Consider the following 14,793-nt stretch of genomic DNA (forward strand, 5'->3'; position numbering starts at 1 on the left):
CAGCGCTCAGGGCTGGCCCCAGTGGGGTGTTAGGGGGCGCTGTGCTGGGGGTGGGGGCTCAGTGGGGGATGGTCTCCCCAGCGCTCAGGACCAGCCCCAGTGCGGCACTAGGGGGTGCTGTGCTGGGGGCAGGGGCTCTGTGTGGGATGGTCTCCCCAGCGCTCAGGGCTGGCCCCAGTGGGGCGCTAGGGGGCGCTGTGCTGGGGGTGGGGGGCGCAGTGGGGGATGGTCTCCCCAGCGCTCAGGACCAGCCCCAGTGGGGCGCTAGGGGGCGCTGTGCTGGGGGGTGGGGGGCGCAGTGGGGGATGGTCTCCCCAGTGCTCAGGACCAGCCCCAGTGGGGCGCTAGGGGGCGCTGTGCTGGGGGTGGGGGGCGCAGTGGGGGATGGTCTCCCCAGCGCTCAGGACCGGCCCCAGTGGGGCGCTAGGGGGCGCTGTGCTGGGGGTGGGGGGGCGCAGTGGGGGAAGGTCTCCCCAGCGCTCAGGACCGGCCCCAGTGGGGCGCTAGGGGGCGCTGTGCTGGGGGTGGGGGCTCAGTGGGGGATGGTCTCCCCAGTGCTCAGGACCAGCCCCAGTGGGGCGCTAGGGGGCGCTGTGCTGGGGGTGGGGGGCGCAGTGGGGGATGGTCTCCCCAGCGCTCAGGACCGGCCCCAGTGGGGCACTAGGGGCCGTGAGCAGGGGAGGCCAAGCCCCGGGATGAGACGCTGCATCGCTCGGCTGGTGGAGCGGCTGGATGCCCCCCTGCTGCGCTGTGGCTGCTGGACCCCCCTGAGCCTGGCGCCCTGGGCTGCCGCTGGCAGGAGCAGGGGGAAATGCTGCCCGAGCTGGCCCCGGTGCCCACGGCGGTGCTCAGTGACGCCCTCCGGGGCAGTGCTGCGAGGTTGTGCTGGAGCCGCGGGAGGGGCGGCTGGATTTGCCCTGGGAATGTTGCAGGGGTTACAGTGGAGGGGGGACTTCCCTTGCAGGAAGCTCCCTGAGCTGTAACCTGAGCCAGGAGAGGGGTTGGGAGAAGTGACACCTTCTGCCCCACAGACTGAACAAAGGGAGGAGGAGCAGTGGGGAGGGGGGAGAGAGCTGCTGGAGGAAGTTTTGTTTTCAGTTTTGGGCTGGGGGGTGCAACGCAGGGAACCCCAAGCTGGGGTCTAAGCTCCGTGAACCCCCCAGAGGGACCTGGCTGAGGGGTCCTGGTTGTACCTACAAGCCCTGCCTGGGCCTGTGTTCCTGGCGGCTAATAACCCTGCTGTGTTACTGGCTGGCTGAGTCCCGGTGACTCGCAGGGAGAGGGGTGCAGGGCCCTGACTCCCCCACACTCCGTGCCAGAGATGCAGGCCAGCACGTGCCCATGCTCTGCCCCCAACCCGCCCCACCTCTGTCTGCCTGTCAGTGCCCCAGAGTCGCCCTCCCCCAAGCAGGGCGAGCGAGCCCACCTGCTGACCTCTGCCCTCACATGCCTCTGCCCCTGCCCCCTAATCCAGAGTCTCCAAAACTCATCAAATCACCTGTGTGCATGGGGGGGGGGGCACAGGAAATACTCCCTGGGCTTTGAATTCAGTGGATAAAGGGGGGTCAGTGGGGGCTGGGAACACAGGGCATAGGGGCACGGGGGCCTTGGATGTTGGGGGATCTGTTGGCACTGGGAAGGGGGAGTTGGGAGACTGGGAGGTGATCGCCCCCCCTTCCCAGGACAGGCAGGTGGGGGAGTGGGGGGGCTGCTCCCACAGATGATACCAACCCCCTTTGCCCCATGGCTACCAGGGAGAGGCCAGGGAGGCCCTGCCAGGCTAGGAGAGATTAAGGAGCTGTCACGTGGGGGGGGAGGGAAAACCACTGGAGTGGACACGTGTCTCTGGAGACGGAAGCAAAACCCTGGGCAGAGCCAGCTGCAGCCACAGTGTGAGTGCTGCAGGCCACATTCGAACCCAGCTCTCGGAGGGGAGCAGGGGCCAGTGGGTAAGAGCAGGGGGGCTGGGAGCCAGGACTCCTGGGTTCTCTCCCTGGCTCTGGGAGGGGAGTGAGGGCTGGTGGTTAGAGCAGGGGGGCTGGGAGCTAGGACTCCTGGGTTCTCTCCCTGGCTCTGGGAGGGGAGTGAGGGCTGGTGGTTAGAGCAGGGGGGCTGGGAGCTAGGACTCCTGGGTTCTCTCCCGGCTCTGGGAGGGGAGTGGGGCTGGTGGGTTAGAGCAGGGGGGGCCCGGGAGCCTGGACTCCTGGGTTCTCTCCCCGGCTCTGGGAGAGGAGTGGGGGCTGGTGGGTTAGAGCAGGGGGGCCCGAGAGTCAGGACTCCTGGGTTCTCTCCTCGGCTCTGGGAGGGGAGTGGGGGCTAGTGGGTGAGAGCAGGGGGGGCCGGGAGCCAGGACTCCTGGGTTCTTCCTAGCTCTGGCAGGAGAGCGGGGCTGAGGGGTTAGAGCAGGGGGGCTGGGAGCCAGGATTCCTGGGTTCTCTCCCGGCTCTGAGAGGGGAGTGGGGCTGGGGGGTTAGAGCAGGGGGGCTGGGAGCCAGGACTCCTGGGTTCTCTCCCCGGCTCTGGGTGGGGAGCAGGGGCTGGTGGTTAGAATGGGGGGGCCCAAGAACCAGGACTCCTGGGTTCTCTGCTCACAGCCCCCGCTTTGCCCCCCAGCCTGGGATGGACGTGGGTGCCTACCTCTCCCGGATTGGTTACCAGGGCCCGAAGGAGCCCACCCTGGAGACCCTGCAGGGGCTGCACCGTTGCCACCTGTTCTTGGTGCCCTTTGAGAGCCTGAGTGTGCACTGCGGGGAGCCCATCACCCTGGCGTTGCCCCTGCTCTATGACAAGATCGTCTGCCGGCAGCGCGGCGGCTTCTGCTACGAGAACAACGGGCTCTTCCTGTGGCTGCTGCGGGCGCTGGGCTTCTGCGTGGTGGGGCTGGCCGGCCGCGTCCGGAACCGCTTCACGGGGCGCCTCGGGCCACCCCGTGACCACTTGGTGCTGCTGGTGCGGCTGGGGGGCCAGCGCTTCCTGTGCGACGTGGGCTTCGGGGACGGCTTCCTGGAGCCCCTGCGGCTGGAGCCGGGCCTGGAGCAGCCGCAGGAGGGCGGCACCTTCCGGCTGAGCCTGGCGGGGGGCGTCTGGGCGCTGGAGCGGCTGCAGGCGCCCGGCAAGGGGGGGCAGCTGCTCTACACCTTCACGTTGGAGGAGCGGGAGCTGGGAGACTTCGCCGCCATGTGCTGCTACCACCAGCAGGCCCCCAGCTCCATCTTCGCCTGCAAGTCCTTCTGCAGCCTGCCCCAGCCGGGCGGCGGCCGCCTCACCTACATGGGCTGGCGCCTCATCGCCACGCGGGGCGGGGAGCGCACGGAGACCCCCCTGCAGCCCCACGAGATCCCCACCCTGCTGCAGCACACCTTCGGGGCCCAGCTGAGCGGGACCTTGGTGCCCAAGGACCAGGCCATCCAGCCACCCCCGGAAGGGGAGGAGATGGAGCAGCTCCCCTCCTCTGACTGAAGACGCTCTGAGAAACGAGGTGGGGGGGACAGACCCAGAGACACCCCTGACAGCACCCTTGGGTGCCCAGCTAAGAGAGCTGTAAAACAGGCCAGCCAAGCAGAAACCTGGATGGAGGGAGCTCCTGGGCCCAAAGGGAAGAGCAAGGTGTGGGCTGGGAGCCAGGACTCCTGGCTTCAATCGCCAGCTCTGGGTGGGGAGCAGTGGCTACTGGGTTGGGGGCGGGGGGGTCAGGACTCCTGGGTTCCATCGCTGGCTCAAACACTGACTCTATGATCCTGGGTGGGTCCATCCCTGCTGTGGATTGCGCGTGAGCCTGTCTCACGCTGAGCAGCGAGTGGGCCCTGATCCCTGGGGGTGAGGGTCCTTGCAGGGTCCGGCACAGAGCCAGTCACTCTGGCCCCACAGCTGTGTCCACCCACCCCCTCCCCACAAGTAATGGGGAAGAAGCTCAGGACCGAGGGCTGGGTTCATTTATTTATTCCATAAAAGATGCTTCACCCCCTCAGTGCGGGGGGCAAATGCCCCTGAAGTCCCCTATTTACAGAAGGGGGCGGCGGGGCTGGGTCTAGGCCTCGCTGACGTGATGGGCACGCTCCAGGCCGCGCCTAGGTGTGGGGGTGAGGGCAGGGCCACACCCAGCTGCTGCAGGGTGCTAGGAAGGGGGATCCCCTGGGCTCAGTGACAGCAGCAGCCTGCTCTGTGCCCAGCTGGGGGCGAGGTGCTGGGAGGCACCCTGGGGGGCTAGGCCCAGGCCTCCAGCAGGCTCCGTGCCCAGCTATGCAGGGCGGGGGCATCCCGGGGGGCAGGGGGGCTAGGCCCAGGCCTCGATGACTTCGTCGGGCTCCATGCCCAGCTGTGGGGGGGGGCTAGGGCCCAGGCCTTGACGTCATCGGGCTCCATGCCCAGCTCTGTGGGGGGGGGGGGGGCCTAGGCCTCGATGACGTCAGGCTCCAGGCCCAGCTGTGCGGGGGGGCTGGGCCCAGGCCTCGATGACATCGTCGGGCTCCATGCCCAGCTGTGTGTGTGGGGGGGGGGGCCTAGGCCTCGATGACGTCGTCAGGCTCCAGGCCCAACTGTGCGGGGGGGCTGGGCCCAGGCCTCGATGACGTCGTCGGGCTCCACGCCCAGCTGTGGGGGGGGCTAGGCCCAGGCCTCGATGACGTCGTCAGGCTCCACGCCCAGCTGTGGGGGGGGCTAGGCCCAGGCCTCGATGACGTCGTCGGGCTCCATGCCCAGCTGCTCGGGCGTGCGGGTCCCCACCAGGCGCTGCCCATCAAAGAAGAAGCGGAGCTGGCGGCCACTCAGCCCCATGGCCTCCTGGTAGCGCTCCATCAGCCGGTGCAGCGGCTCCGCCTGCCGGGGGTGGGTGGTTAGCAGGGTGGGGGCACACGCCGCAGACATGCCTGGGAGGGGGCACTGCAGGGACTGGCCCCAGCATCCCTCCCAAGGCAGCCCCAGGTGGAGCGGGGCCTGCCCCCCACCCCCCAACTACCCCAGCCCCCCCTCAGCCAACAGCCCCCCCCACCCCGCTGGCTCAGCTCCTTCCGCCTCCCTGGGGCTGTGACAACCCCCACATCCCCCTCCCTCTGCAAACAGCACCGCACAGCCCCCTGGCATGGCCCCTCCCCCTGCAGCCTCCCCTTACCCTGGGCACGTTGAGTGTGAGCAGCGAGTCCTTCTCCTGGCCTCGCACGGTCAGCCGTAGCTCCCCAGGGCCCGGCCCGGTCCCCGACTCTCCCCCGCCCTGCAGCTCCCCCGCTGCCACGTCCACCACACAGTCTGCAGGGGACAGACGGACAGAGAGAGGGTGAGGGTTGAGCAGCTGGGGCCGCTGCACTGATCACTCCTGTTATCCCCGTCCCGGCTTGGGGGACCCCCGCTGATATCAGACCCCTCTCTCCCAGCCTGGGGGGCACAGCATGCACTTCGGGGCCAGGAACCCAATTTCTGCTACCCGCTGGGGGCTCGTCAGCTGGCCGCCATGGAGGAGGAGAGAGGCCTGGTGCGTGGAGTGACCATAAGCCACCAGTGCGAGACGGCCACGGGGGAGGCCAGGGGACCCCAGCACGGCTCAGGCAGCTGCAGCAGAGATGCTGCCAGGACAGCTCCACTGAAAATCCGTGTGCAGCACCGGGCGCCCCCAGAACACAGACACGTGGGGTGGGAAGGGACCTCGACAGGTCACCGCGCCCAGCCCCTGGCCAAGCAAACGTAGGTCGGCCGTGCCAGCTGTTTGTCCAACCTGTGCCGAGACACCTCCAGCGCGGGGACCCCCCAACCTCCCTCAGCCTCTTTCAGGCCGAGCGCCCCGTGCAGTGAGACTGATTCCTAATATTCGCCCTGAATCTCCCTGGCCGCGGACAGAGCCCATCGCTGCCTGTCCTGCTCCCAGCGAACCCAGAGAATAACTCATCCCTGTGACGAAGGGGGAATTTTCTGTAAGAGTCTCACGCCTGCCTCGGTTTCCCCTATACTTTGCACGGCTACCCAGTACTGGGGGAGGACCAAGTTTGCTCTCAGGGCAGCCTAAGACACGGGGACACACATCATCGCCCTGAACGAACAGTCATTAAAGAACTGGCTGAACCGCCCCAGCTCAGCAGTGGGGCCAGAGAGCCGAGGGCAGCGCTCGTGACTCCTGGCCCCACGCTCTCAGCGGGAAGCTGGGCACAGACCCCAGCTAGAGAACCAGGGGCTGGGAGGGCGAGGTGTGGGCTCTCACCTGGGAACAGGCTCAGGAAGGAAGTCAGAGAGCAAGTAAGCGAGGCAGACAGAGCCTGCCCCAAGGGCTCCCCACAGCCTGGCGTGGCCCTGGACTGAGCAGAACGGACTGGGCCCCCCTCTGCGCTCCCTGTGCCGTAGCCAGCTAACACACCTGACTGCGTGCCAGCGCTGTGGGACTGTCCCTGCCACGCTGGGCGAGGGGCACCGTCCTGGCAGCGTGGGCACGTCTCTGCCAGGGTCTGGCTCAGTGGGACTTGCTGGGCAGAGCTCACGGGAGAAGCAGGAGGCTGCAGCCCAGAGGTTCAGTCCAGGCCGCGTGGCCGACCCTGGAGGGAGGGAGACCCCAGGGGGTCTGGCACAGAGAAGGGATTTCCCCTGGCTCTGATACCAGCCTTCACTAGAGCTGACCCCTGCTCTCAGGCCCCCTCCGACTGCTTGGCTCTAAACTCACCCGGGTTTTAACCTTCCCCAGGTCAGGGGTTCGGACCCCTCCTCTGGAGTATCCCTTTGTCCCGGTGCCCAGAGCTGCACCCGGCCCTCCAGCTGGGCCTGCCCACTGCGCGTGGGACAGTTCCCGCCCGCATCTCACATACAGCCGGAGACTCGCCTGTCCCACGACCGCGGCCCGTCCGCGCCTGACCCGCTCGGCCCACAGACCCTGCCCTGCAGTGCGGCCCCAGCCAGCGAGGCCCCAGTCTGCACCTCTGCCAAGAGAAGCCCCCTGCCCCTCACTCACCGATGATGTCGGCCACGCCCAGGCCCAGGCCCTGGGGGGTGCTGCCGGGGGGCAGCTCTGTGTCTCGCAGCAGCAGCAGGATCTGCTCCGGCCGGACCTGCAGTCTCCCGGCCATGTGCTCCACCACCACCTGCAGGGGCTGTGACTGCACCGGTGGAGGGGACAGTCAGGGAGGGACAGACGGACACTCCGGCTCTGCCGGGCACCCTGCTGGGCTGTTCTGGGCCAGTGGGAGCCATGCAGCGGGGCTGGCACGGCAGGTGCCAATCGCCAGGTACATTCATCCCCCGAGTGATTCCACCTGGGCCATTTCCGAGCAGATCCAGTGTAGGGCAGTTCTGCCGACCCCTGCCATCAGGGCTAATCCCACCAATACACTGGGGAGTGGGGGGGGGTGAACCAGCCCCTTGACACCCTCCCTCCACCTGGCCGCTGTCCTGCCCCCTATCCTGTCCTGGCACCTCCCATGCCCTACCCAGGCCCGCCTGAGACCCTCCGCCCCACAGGGGCATGGCCGGGGTCTGCACGCTGGGGCAGGGCTGGAGATACAGGGTCTGCAGGGGCTGGGCAGTGGCATGGGGGGTATATGCAGCCTGCAAAGGGGCCCGGCCCACGTTGAGGGGACGGGGGGCTCACTCTCCAGCCACATGGGGATGTGGAAGAGCTGAGAGGCGGGGTGCAGGGGGGGTCACTCACCGTCTCCACGGCGACGCGGTGGATCTCAGCCCGGCACCGTACCTTGAGCTGCAGCTGCCGGGACGGGGGGGACGGGGGCGGCTCCACCAGGATCACGTCGTCCTCGGGCAGCTCCTCCCGCAGGCTGCGCTGGGCGGCCGACAGCCACGTGCTGAGACCCTGCAGCTGGCGCGCCACCTCCCTGGGGGGCAGGGCGGTCAGACTCCCACAGATCCCTGTGCCCCAGACCCCCCCCCACCTCCCAGGGGGGCAGGGCGGTCAGAACCCCACAGATCCCTGTGCCCCAGACCCCCCCACACCTCCCTGGGGGGCAGGGCGGTCAGACCTCACAGATCCCTGTGCCCCAGACCTCCCCACACCTCCCTGGGGGGCAGGGCGGACAGACCCCACAGATCCCCCCCCACCTCCCTGGGGGGCAGGGCGGTCAGACCTCACAGATCCCTGTGCTCCAGACCTCCCCACACCTCCCTGGAGGGCAGGGCAGTCAGACCCCACAGATCCCTGTGCCCCAGACCCCCCCCCACCTCCCTGGAGGGCAGGGCAGTCAGACCCCCACAGATCCCCCGCACCTCCCTGGGGGGCAGGGCAGTCAGACCCCCACAGATCCCTGTGCCCCACAGACACCCCCCACACCTCCCTGGGGGGCAGGGCGGTCAGACCCTCACAGATCCCTGTGCCCCACAGACCCCCCACACCTCCCTGGGGGGCGGGGCAGTCAGACCCCCACAAATCCCTGTGCCCCACAGATGCCCCCCCATACCTCTCTGGGGGGCAGGGCAGTCAGACCCTCATAGATCCCTGTGCCCCACAGACCCCCACATACCTCCTTGTGGGGCAGGGCCATCAGACCCCCATAGATCCCTGTGCCCCACAGACCCCCCACCCACCTCCTTGGGGGGGCAGGGCCATCAGACCCCCACAGATCCCTATGCCCCACAGATGCCCCACACACACCTCCCTTGGGGGCATGGACCATCAGACGCCTCCTGACAAACCCTCCTCCAGTCCCCACCTCCCTGGGGTCAGGGATCATCAGATCCCCAACAGACCCCCCCCATTCCCCACGTCCATAGACTCCCCAGACAGATCCCCCCAGAGACCCTCCCCGCTCTCTACAAGGGAGGTGCCCCTCAGAGAACCTGCCCCTCAATTCCCCAGCTCCTGCTGGGACACAGATTTCAGCAGAGACCCCCCCAGCCCCTCCTCCCTGAAGGGACAAGCCCAGCAACACCCCCCAACATCCAGGCAGCCCCTCACCGTCGGGTCCGGCCCCTCTGCCTTCGTGTGGGCTGTGGTGGGGGAGGGGGAGAGGGGGACTCGTCCCGAACCCTGAGAGAGAAAGAGAGAGCGGACCCGCAGGGGGCTGCTGTGAAGGGGGCCTGGAAAGCTGTGCCCCATAAGTGACCCCCCAGGAGACAACAGACCCCAAAGCCAGAAGCCACAGAGCCTGCGCCACCCTCCCCGCATATACCCCTCACGGTAACCCTGCCCCCACCCTGAACCCCCCACCCTCCATTAGAGCCCTTCCCCCATATACCCCCACTGTAACCCTGCCCCCATCCCAATCCACCCCCACTAGAGCCTTCCCCCCTCCCCCACATGCCCCCATTCTAACCCTGTCCCTGCCCCCACCCCGATCCCTCCACCCTCCATTAGAGCCCTCCCCCCTTATCCCTCCATTCTAACCCTGCCCTCACCCTGATCCCCCCACCCCCATTAGAGCCCTTCCCCCATATACCCCCATTGTAAAACTGCCCCATCCCCATCCACCCCCACTAGAGCCCTCCCCCTCCCCCATATACCCCTATTCTAACCCTGCCCCCACCCTGATCCCCCCACCCCCCACTAGAGCCCTGTCCCCTCCCCCCATTCACCCACCACAGTAACCCTGCCACAATCTCTCCCCCAACCTTCCCCCAACCTACGATCTCGCTGCCCCCTGCTGCTGCGGCTCCTCCTCCAGCCAGTGAGTGCAGGGGCCTTGGGGGAGGCGTGGGGCGTGAGGCCGCTCTGGCCGTGGGGGCGTGACAGGGTCAATCTCATCCACGTCCAGATCTGCCCCTGGGAGGGAGGGGAGACAGCAGCTGTGACGGCCAGGCAGGGGGCACCTCTCCCCACAGCTGTCCCCTCAAGACAATAAACCTCCATCCAGTGCACGTACCCCGACCCCCCAAACGGGTACATCACCCCTCCATCCAGCACACACAGCCACACATTAACAGAACCGACACCTGACATTGCAAGCCCAACACCAAGGATTTTAACGACTCTGTAAACTTGGGGGTCGTACCCTGGGACTGGAGAGGTGCTAACACAGTTTCTGTTTTTAAGGAAGGGAAAAAAAACATGATCCAGGAAACTCCAGGCCTGTTAGTTTGACCTCAATTGTACGCAAGGTCTTTGAACCAATTTTGAAAGAGAAAGTTGTTAAGACGTGGGGTAACCGGTAACTGGGATAAACTACAACAGCGTTTTATCCAGACCGCCCTGAGCGCCTTCTTTGGGAAGACAGCTTAAGTTCTAGGCAAAGGACGTGCAGTGGATCCAAGCTACCCAGATGTCCGGAAGGCTTTGGATCCAGTTCCACATGGGAAACTATTCGTGACAGCGGAGAAGAGGGGGATTGATTCGAGAACTGGAAGGTGGGAAAGGAACTGCTTAAAGGGGAGTTTGCAACCAGTCCTCCGAAAGGGGAACTGTCAGGCTGGAGGAAGGTCGCTAGTGGAGCTCCTCCAGGATCGGTCTTGGGACCAAGCTTATTTAAGGTTTTTATTAGGGCTGTCGCTGAACGGCAGTTAACTCACACAATTAACTCAAAACATGTCATCGCGATTAACCACAGGTTTAATCGCACTGTTCAACAACAGAATACCAATTGAAAAGTATTACATTTTCCTCTATATTGTATTCTGTATTGTAATACCAGTTGAGATGTATTGCATATTCTGGATGTTTTTCTACATTTTTGTGTATTGTATCCTGATTGTAACTGTAATCAAAGCGTCTAGTATTTTTTATAAATGTTTGCACTGTAAAAATGACAACAAAAGAAACAGTATGAGATAAACTGAAAAATACAAATCCTGTAGTGTGAGCTCTGTCGTGAAACTGTAATTTAGACAAATGTAGATTGTTTTATAGAACTGCATTCAAAAAACAAAACAGTATAAAACTTCAGAGCCTACAGGTCCATTCAGTCCTCCTCCTTGTTCAGCCAATCGCTAAATATAAACAAACTTGTCCCTCTTCATTGACAGGAGATGCTGCTGCCTGTTTCTTATTTACAATGGCACCAGAAAGTGAGAACAGGCATTTGCTTGGCACTTTTGTAGCCAGCTTGCAAGGTATTTACATACAGGTATTTTTTAATTGTGATTAATTTTTTTTAAATCGCTTGACAGCCCTAGTTTTTATGTCTGAGCTTGGCACAAAAAGTAGGCATGTGCTAATAACATTTGGGGATGACACAAAGTAGGGAGGCATTGCCAATATGGAGAAGGACCGGAATATCCTACAAGAAGATCTGATTTTGTAATCTGGAGTAACAGAAATGGGATATTTAATAGTGCAAAGTGCACTGAGCAACCAACAACAAGAATTCTTGCTCTAAGCTGGGGACGTATCAGTTGGAAGTGACAGAGGAGGAGAAAGACCTCGGTATTATCACGGAGTCCCTGGGCGATGCTCAGGAACCGCTCCCCACTTCGCAGTCAGACGTGACTCTCAGCCAGCCAGTAACACAGAGGGTTATTCGATGACAGGAACAGGGTCTAAAACAGAGCTTGTAGGTACAGCGAACCGGACCCCTCGGCCGGGTCCATTCTGGGGGGGCAGTGAACCAGACCCCCACGTCTGCACTTCACTCCTCGACCCCAGCCAGCTCCAGACTGAACCCCCCCAGCCCCTCCTCTCTGCTCAGTTCCTTTCCCGGGCCAGGAGGTCACCTGACCTCCTTGTTCTCCCCCACCTTTAGCATCCCCTGGCAGTGGGGAAGGGCCTGGCCATTAGTTGCCAGAAGACAGAGGGTCGGCCAGAAACAGGGCCCCCCACAGTATTCAGAGGGGACATTAAGAACATTCCCAGTTTGTCACAGGTATATTGGCTGATCACAGGCTGAACAGGAGTCGCCAGTGTGATGTGGCCATGAAAAGGCTAACATAGCGCTGGGGTGCATCAGGGGAGGTATTTCCGTGGAAAGGGACGTGTCAGTACCACTATATGAGGCACTGGTGAGACTCGTCTGGAGTACTGTATGAGAACAAAAGAACGGCCAGACTGGGTCAGACCAAAGGTCCGTCTAGCCCAGTGTCCTGTCTTCCTACAGTGGCCAGTGCCAGGTGCCCCAGAGGGAATGGACAGAACAGGGAATCAAGTGACCCATCCCCTGTCGCCCATTCCCAGCTTCTGGCCTCTCACATGTAAGAATGATGAATTCCGACTGGAACAGGGTGCAGAGAAGAGCTGCTAGGATGATCTGAGGAATGGAAAACCTCCCTCATGAGGGGACTCAAAGAGCTTGGCTTGTTTAGCCTGACCAAAGGCAGGCTGAGGGGAGCTAGGAGCAGTCTGTATAAATACATCTGAGGGAGACATACCAGGGAAGGAGAGGGGTTATTGAAGTTAAGCACCAGTGTGGACCCAGAATGCATGGCTATGAACTGGCCATGAACAAGTTTAGGCTTGTAATTAGATGACAGTTTCTAACCACCAGAGGAGTAAAGTTCTGGGGCAGCCTCCCAAGGGGAGCAGTGGGGGCAAAGCCCCTAACTGGCTACACAACTGAGCTTAATAAGTGTATGGAGGGGCTGGTATGACAGGACTGCCTACAATGCCGTGCAACTGCCTGTAGCAAAAATCCCCAGCGGCCAGAGACGGGACATTAGACGGGGAGGTTCTGAGTCACTTTCCCAGGTACCTGCCTGGTAGGTCTTGCCCACACGCTCAGGGTCTAACTGATCGCTGTATTTGGGGTTGGGAAGGAATTTTTCCCAAGGTCAGACTGTCCGAGACCCTGGGGGCGGGGGTGTGGGGGTGTTTCACCTTCCTCTGCAACGTGGGACATGGGTCACTAGCGGGCTAGAACTAGTGCAGTGGTGGAGTCTTTAACTTGGGGTCTTCAACCCACCATGTGAGGACGTCAGTGACTCAGCCAGAGGTTCGAGGTCTGTCATGGGGCGGGGGGGTTCTGTGGCCTGTGATCAGATTAGGGGTCTCTCAGACTGTAAGGGCCCAAGTGACCATCAAACATCACCACCCCTGCGGGGACTCTAACCACAGCCCGCCCAGACACACACCCCCAGACGTACCCCTGCTGCCTCCTCCCACTCCCTACAGCATATACATAGCCCCCACCTCCCTGAGGCCAAAACCCCCTACTCCCGCCCAGCCCTAGCACCCCCTGCTTACCTCCCTGCCATCGCAGGGTGGGCACCTCCTGGTGCAGCTCTGCAGGGCACAGCTGGAAGCTGCTGTTCACCTGGAGAGGAAGGGGGCTTGTTACCCACAGGGCCCTGCTGCTCGGGCACCCACATCGGGGCACCGAGCCTCAGGATGGGCACAAGAGGGATGAGCACGTTGGGGGGCGGGGGGCCGGACTGGGAGCCCAGACTCCTGGGTTCTATCCCCGGCTCCAGGAGGGGAGAAGGGTCTGGTGGTTAGAGCTGGGGGGGAGGGGTTGCTCGGACGCCTGGGTCCCTGTTACCTTGTTCGAGTAGACAGGCACAGTGGGGATCTCAGTGGTGCACAGAACACGCCGGCGCTTGGGGCGCGGCTGCCCCCCTTCCCCCCTCGGGGGTCTCACAGGCTCCCCCTCGCTGTCACTGCTGCTGCCCCCCACATAGATTGGGGGTGGGGCAGGGCTAACCTGGATGGGGATGGGAGAGCCAGGGTTAGGGGGCAGGACTCCTGGGTTCTATCCTGGAATTCCTCCAGTGCAGCCCCGGGAGGCTCCCCCCACCTGCCCAGCGCCCCCTCGACCCTGCGCCAAGACAGGGGCTCGGGAGGAGCACACCCCAAATCCCTTCCCCCTGCTCCAGAGACCCCACATAGTCCATCCCCCAGTGACCCCCCCCCACCCAGAGACCCTCCCCCAGTGACCCCTCCACCCAGAGACCCCCCCACAGCTCCTCCCCGCCTGCCCAGAGACACCCCCCGCCCGGAGACCCCCTCGCCTGCCCAGTGACCCCCCCACAGCCCCTCCCCGCCTGCCCAGAGACCCCCCCCACAGCCCCTCCCCGCCTGCCCAGAGACCCCCCCGCCCGGAGACCCTCCCCCAGCAACCCCCTCGCCTGCCCAGAGACCCTCCCCCAGTGACCCTCCCCCAGTGACCCCCCCACAGCCCCTCCCCGCCTGCCCAGAGACACCCCCCGCCCGGAGACCCCCTCACCTGCCCAGTGACCCCCCCCCCAGACCCTCCCCGCCTGCCCAGAGACCCCCCCCGCCCGGAGACCCTCCCCCAGCGACCCCCCCACAGCCCCTCCCCGCCTGCCCAGAGACCCCCCCCGCCCGGAGACCCCCTCGCCTGCCCAGTGACCCCCCCACAGCCCCCCCCGCCTGCCCAGAGACCCCCCCGCCCGGAGACCCTCTCGCCTGCCCAGAGACCCCCCAGACCCTCCCCAGAGACCCCCCCACAGTGACCCCTCCACCCAGTGACCCCCTCCCTGCCTGCCCAGAGACCCCCCCGTGACACCCCCTCTCCAGGCCACTCACCCGCTCCGCCATAGCGCTCCCACCCATTGGCTTAGACCCGCCCACTCAGCCCCGCCCCTGCCCTGCCATTGGCCACGGCTCCGGAGGTTCGGTGACGCAGACCAGGCGGCTCCACCCCCAGAGGTGCAGGGGCTGCTGGGAGTTGTAGTTCCCACGTGGGGGCTGGAGCTCGGCTCCACCCCCAGAGGCGCAGGGGGCCGTTGGGAGTGCAGTTCCTGGGTGGGGGTGGGGCTCGACTCCGCCCCCGAGTCTCAGGGACCTGTGGGAGTTGTTCCCATGTGGGGCTGGGGCTCAGCTCCACCCTTCGAGGCACAGGGGCCGCTGGGAGTTGTAGTTCCCAGGTGGGGCTGGGGCTCGGCTCCGCCTCCAAGGTGCAGGGGCTGCTGGGAGTTGTCGTTCCCAAGTGGGGCTGGGGCTCAGCTCTGCCCCCGAAGCTCAGAGGCCTCTGGGAGTTGTATTGCACATGT

At 64.2% G+C, this 14,793-nt stretch overlaps 2 protein-coding genes across 5 annotated transcripts; one reads left to right on the forward strand and one right to left on the reverse strand.

The window, feature by feature from the left end:
* The first annotated feature begins 1,851 nt into the window (after positions 1 to 1,851).
* LOC127052331 (arylamine N-acetyltransferase, pineal gland isozyme NAT-10-like) lies at positions 1,852 to 3,769 on the forward strand. Of its 3 annotated transcripts, none has more exons than XM_050955914.1 (2): positions 1,852 to 1,949; positions 2,595 to 3,769. In XM_050955914.1, exon 2 carries the CDS (start codon positions 2,620 to 2,622, stop codon positions 3,457 to 3,459), a length of 840 nt encoding a protein of 279 aa, XP_050811871.1. In that variant the 5' UTR covers positions 1,852 to 1,949; positions 2,595 to 2,619; the 3' UTR covers positions 3,460 to 3,769. The 3 variants fall into 3 exon arrangements, with proteins under 3 accessions (XP_050811871.1, XP_050811870.1, XP_050811872.1); XM_050955913.1 differs by having other exon boundaries at positions 2,614 to 3,769; XM_050955915.1 differs by having other exon boundaries at positions 1,852 to 1,892; positions 2,614 to 3,769.
* Positions 3,770 to 3,916: 147 nt separating this feature from the next.
* On the reverse strand, positions 3,917 to 14,575 carry NFATC2IP (nuclear factor of activated T cells 2 interacting protein). Of its 2 annotated transcripts, XR_007774724.1 has the most exons (10): positions 14,327 to 14,575; positions 13,320 to 13,481; positions 13,025 to 13,094; positions 9,544 to 9,679; positions 8,876 to 8,947; positions 7,619 to 7,799; positions 6,923 to 7,067; positions 5,108 to 5,241; positions 4,537 to 4,815; positions 3,917 to 4,315 (listed from the first exon to the last, which is right to left on the reverse strand). XR_007774724.1 is itself a non-coding variant. In XM_050955912.1 (9 exons), exons 1-9 carry the CDS (start codon positions 14,351 to 14,353, stop codon positions 4,657 to 4,659), a joined length of 1,086 nt encoding a protein of 361 aa, XP_050811869.1. In that variant the 5' UTR covers positions 14,354 to 14,575; the 3' UTR covers positions 4,489 to 4,656. The 2 variants fall into 2 exon arrangements, 1 of the variants encoding a protein (XP_050811869.1); XM_050955912.1 differs by lacking the exon at positions 3,917 to 4,315 and having other exon boundaries at positions 4,489 to 4,815.
* Positions 14,576 to 14,793: the final 218 nt, after the last annotated feature.

The sequence above is a fragment of the Gopherus flavomarginatus genome, chromosome 5, assembly GCF_025201925.1.
Source record: "Gopherus flavomarginatus isolate rGopFla2 chromosome 5, rGopFla2.mat.asm, whole genome shotgun sequence".
In the NCBI taxonomy this organism is placed as follows: domain Eukaryota; kingdom Metazoa; phylum Chordata; order Testudines; family Testudinidae; genus Gopherus; species Gopherus flavomarginatus.

Excerpts from the sequence above, each read along its gene's own strand:
- NFATC2IP (XM_050955912.1), bottom strand. The coding sequence starts at position 14,353 with ATGGGTGGGAGCGCTATGGCGGAGCGG. Across the intron at positions 8,948-9,543 it reads CAGCAGGGGGCAGCGAGATC|GGTTCGGGACGAGTCCCCCT; the intron begins GTAGGTTGGGGG and ends TTTCTCTCTCAG. Across the intron at positions 7,068-7,618 it reads ACCGCGTCGCCGTGGAGACG|TCACAGCCCCTGCAGGTGGT; the intron begins GTGAGTGACCCC and ends CCACCGGTGCAG.
- LOC127052331 (XM_050955914.1), top strand. The coding sequence starts at position 2,620 with ATGGACGTGGGTGCCTACCTCTCCCGGATTGGTTACCAGGGCCCGAAG.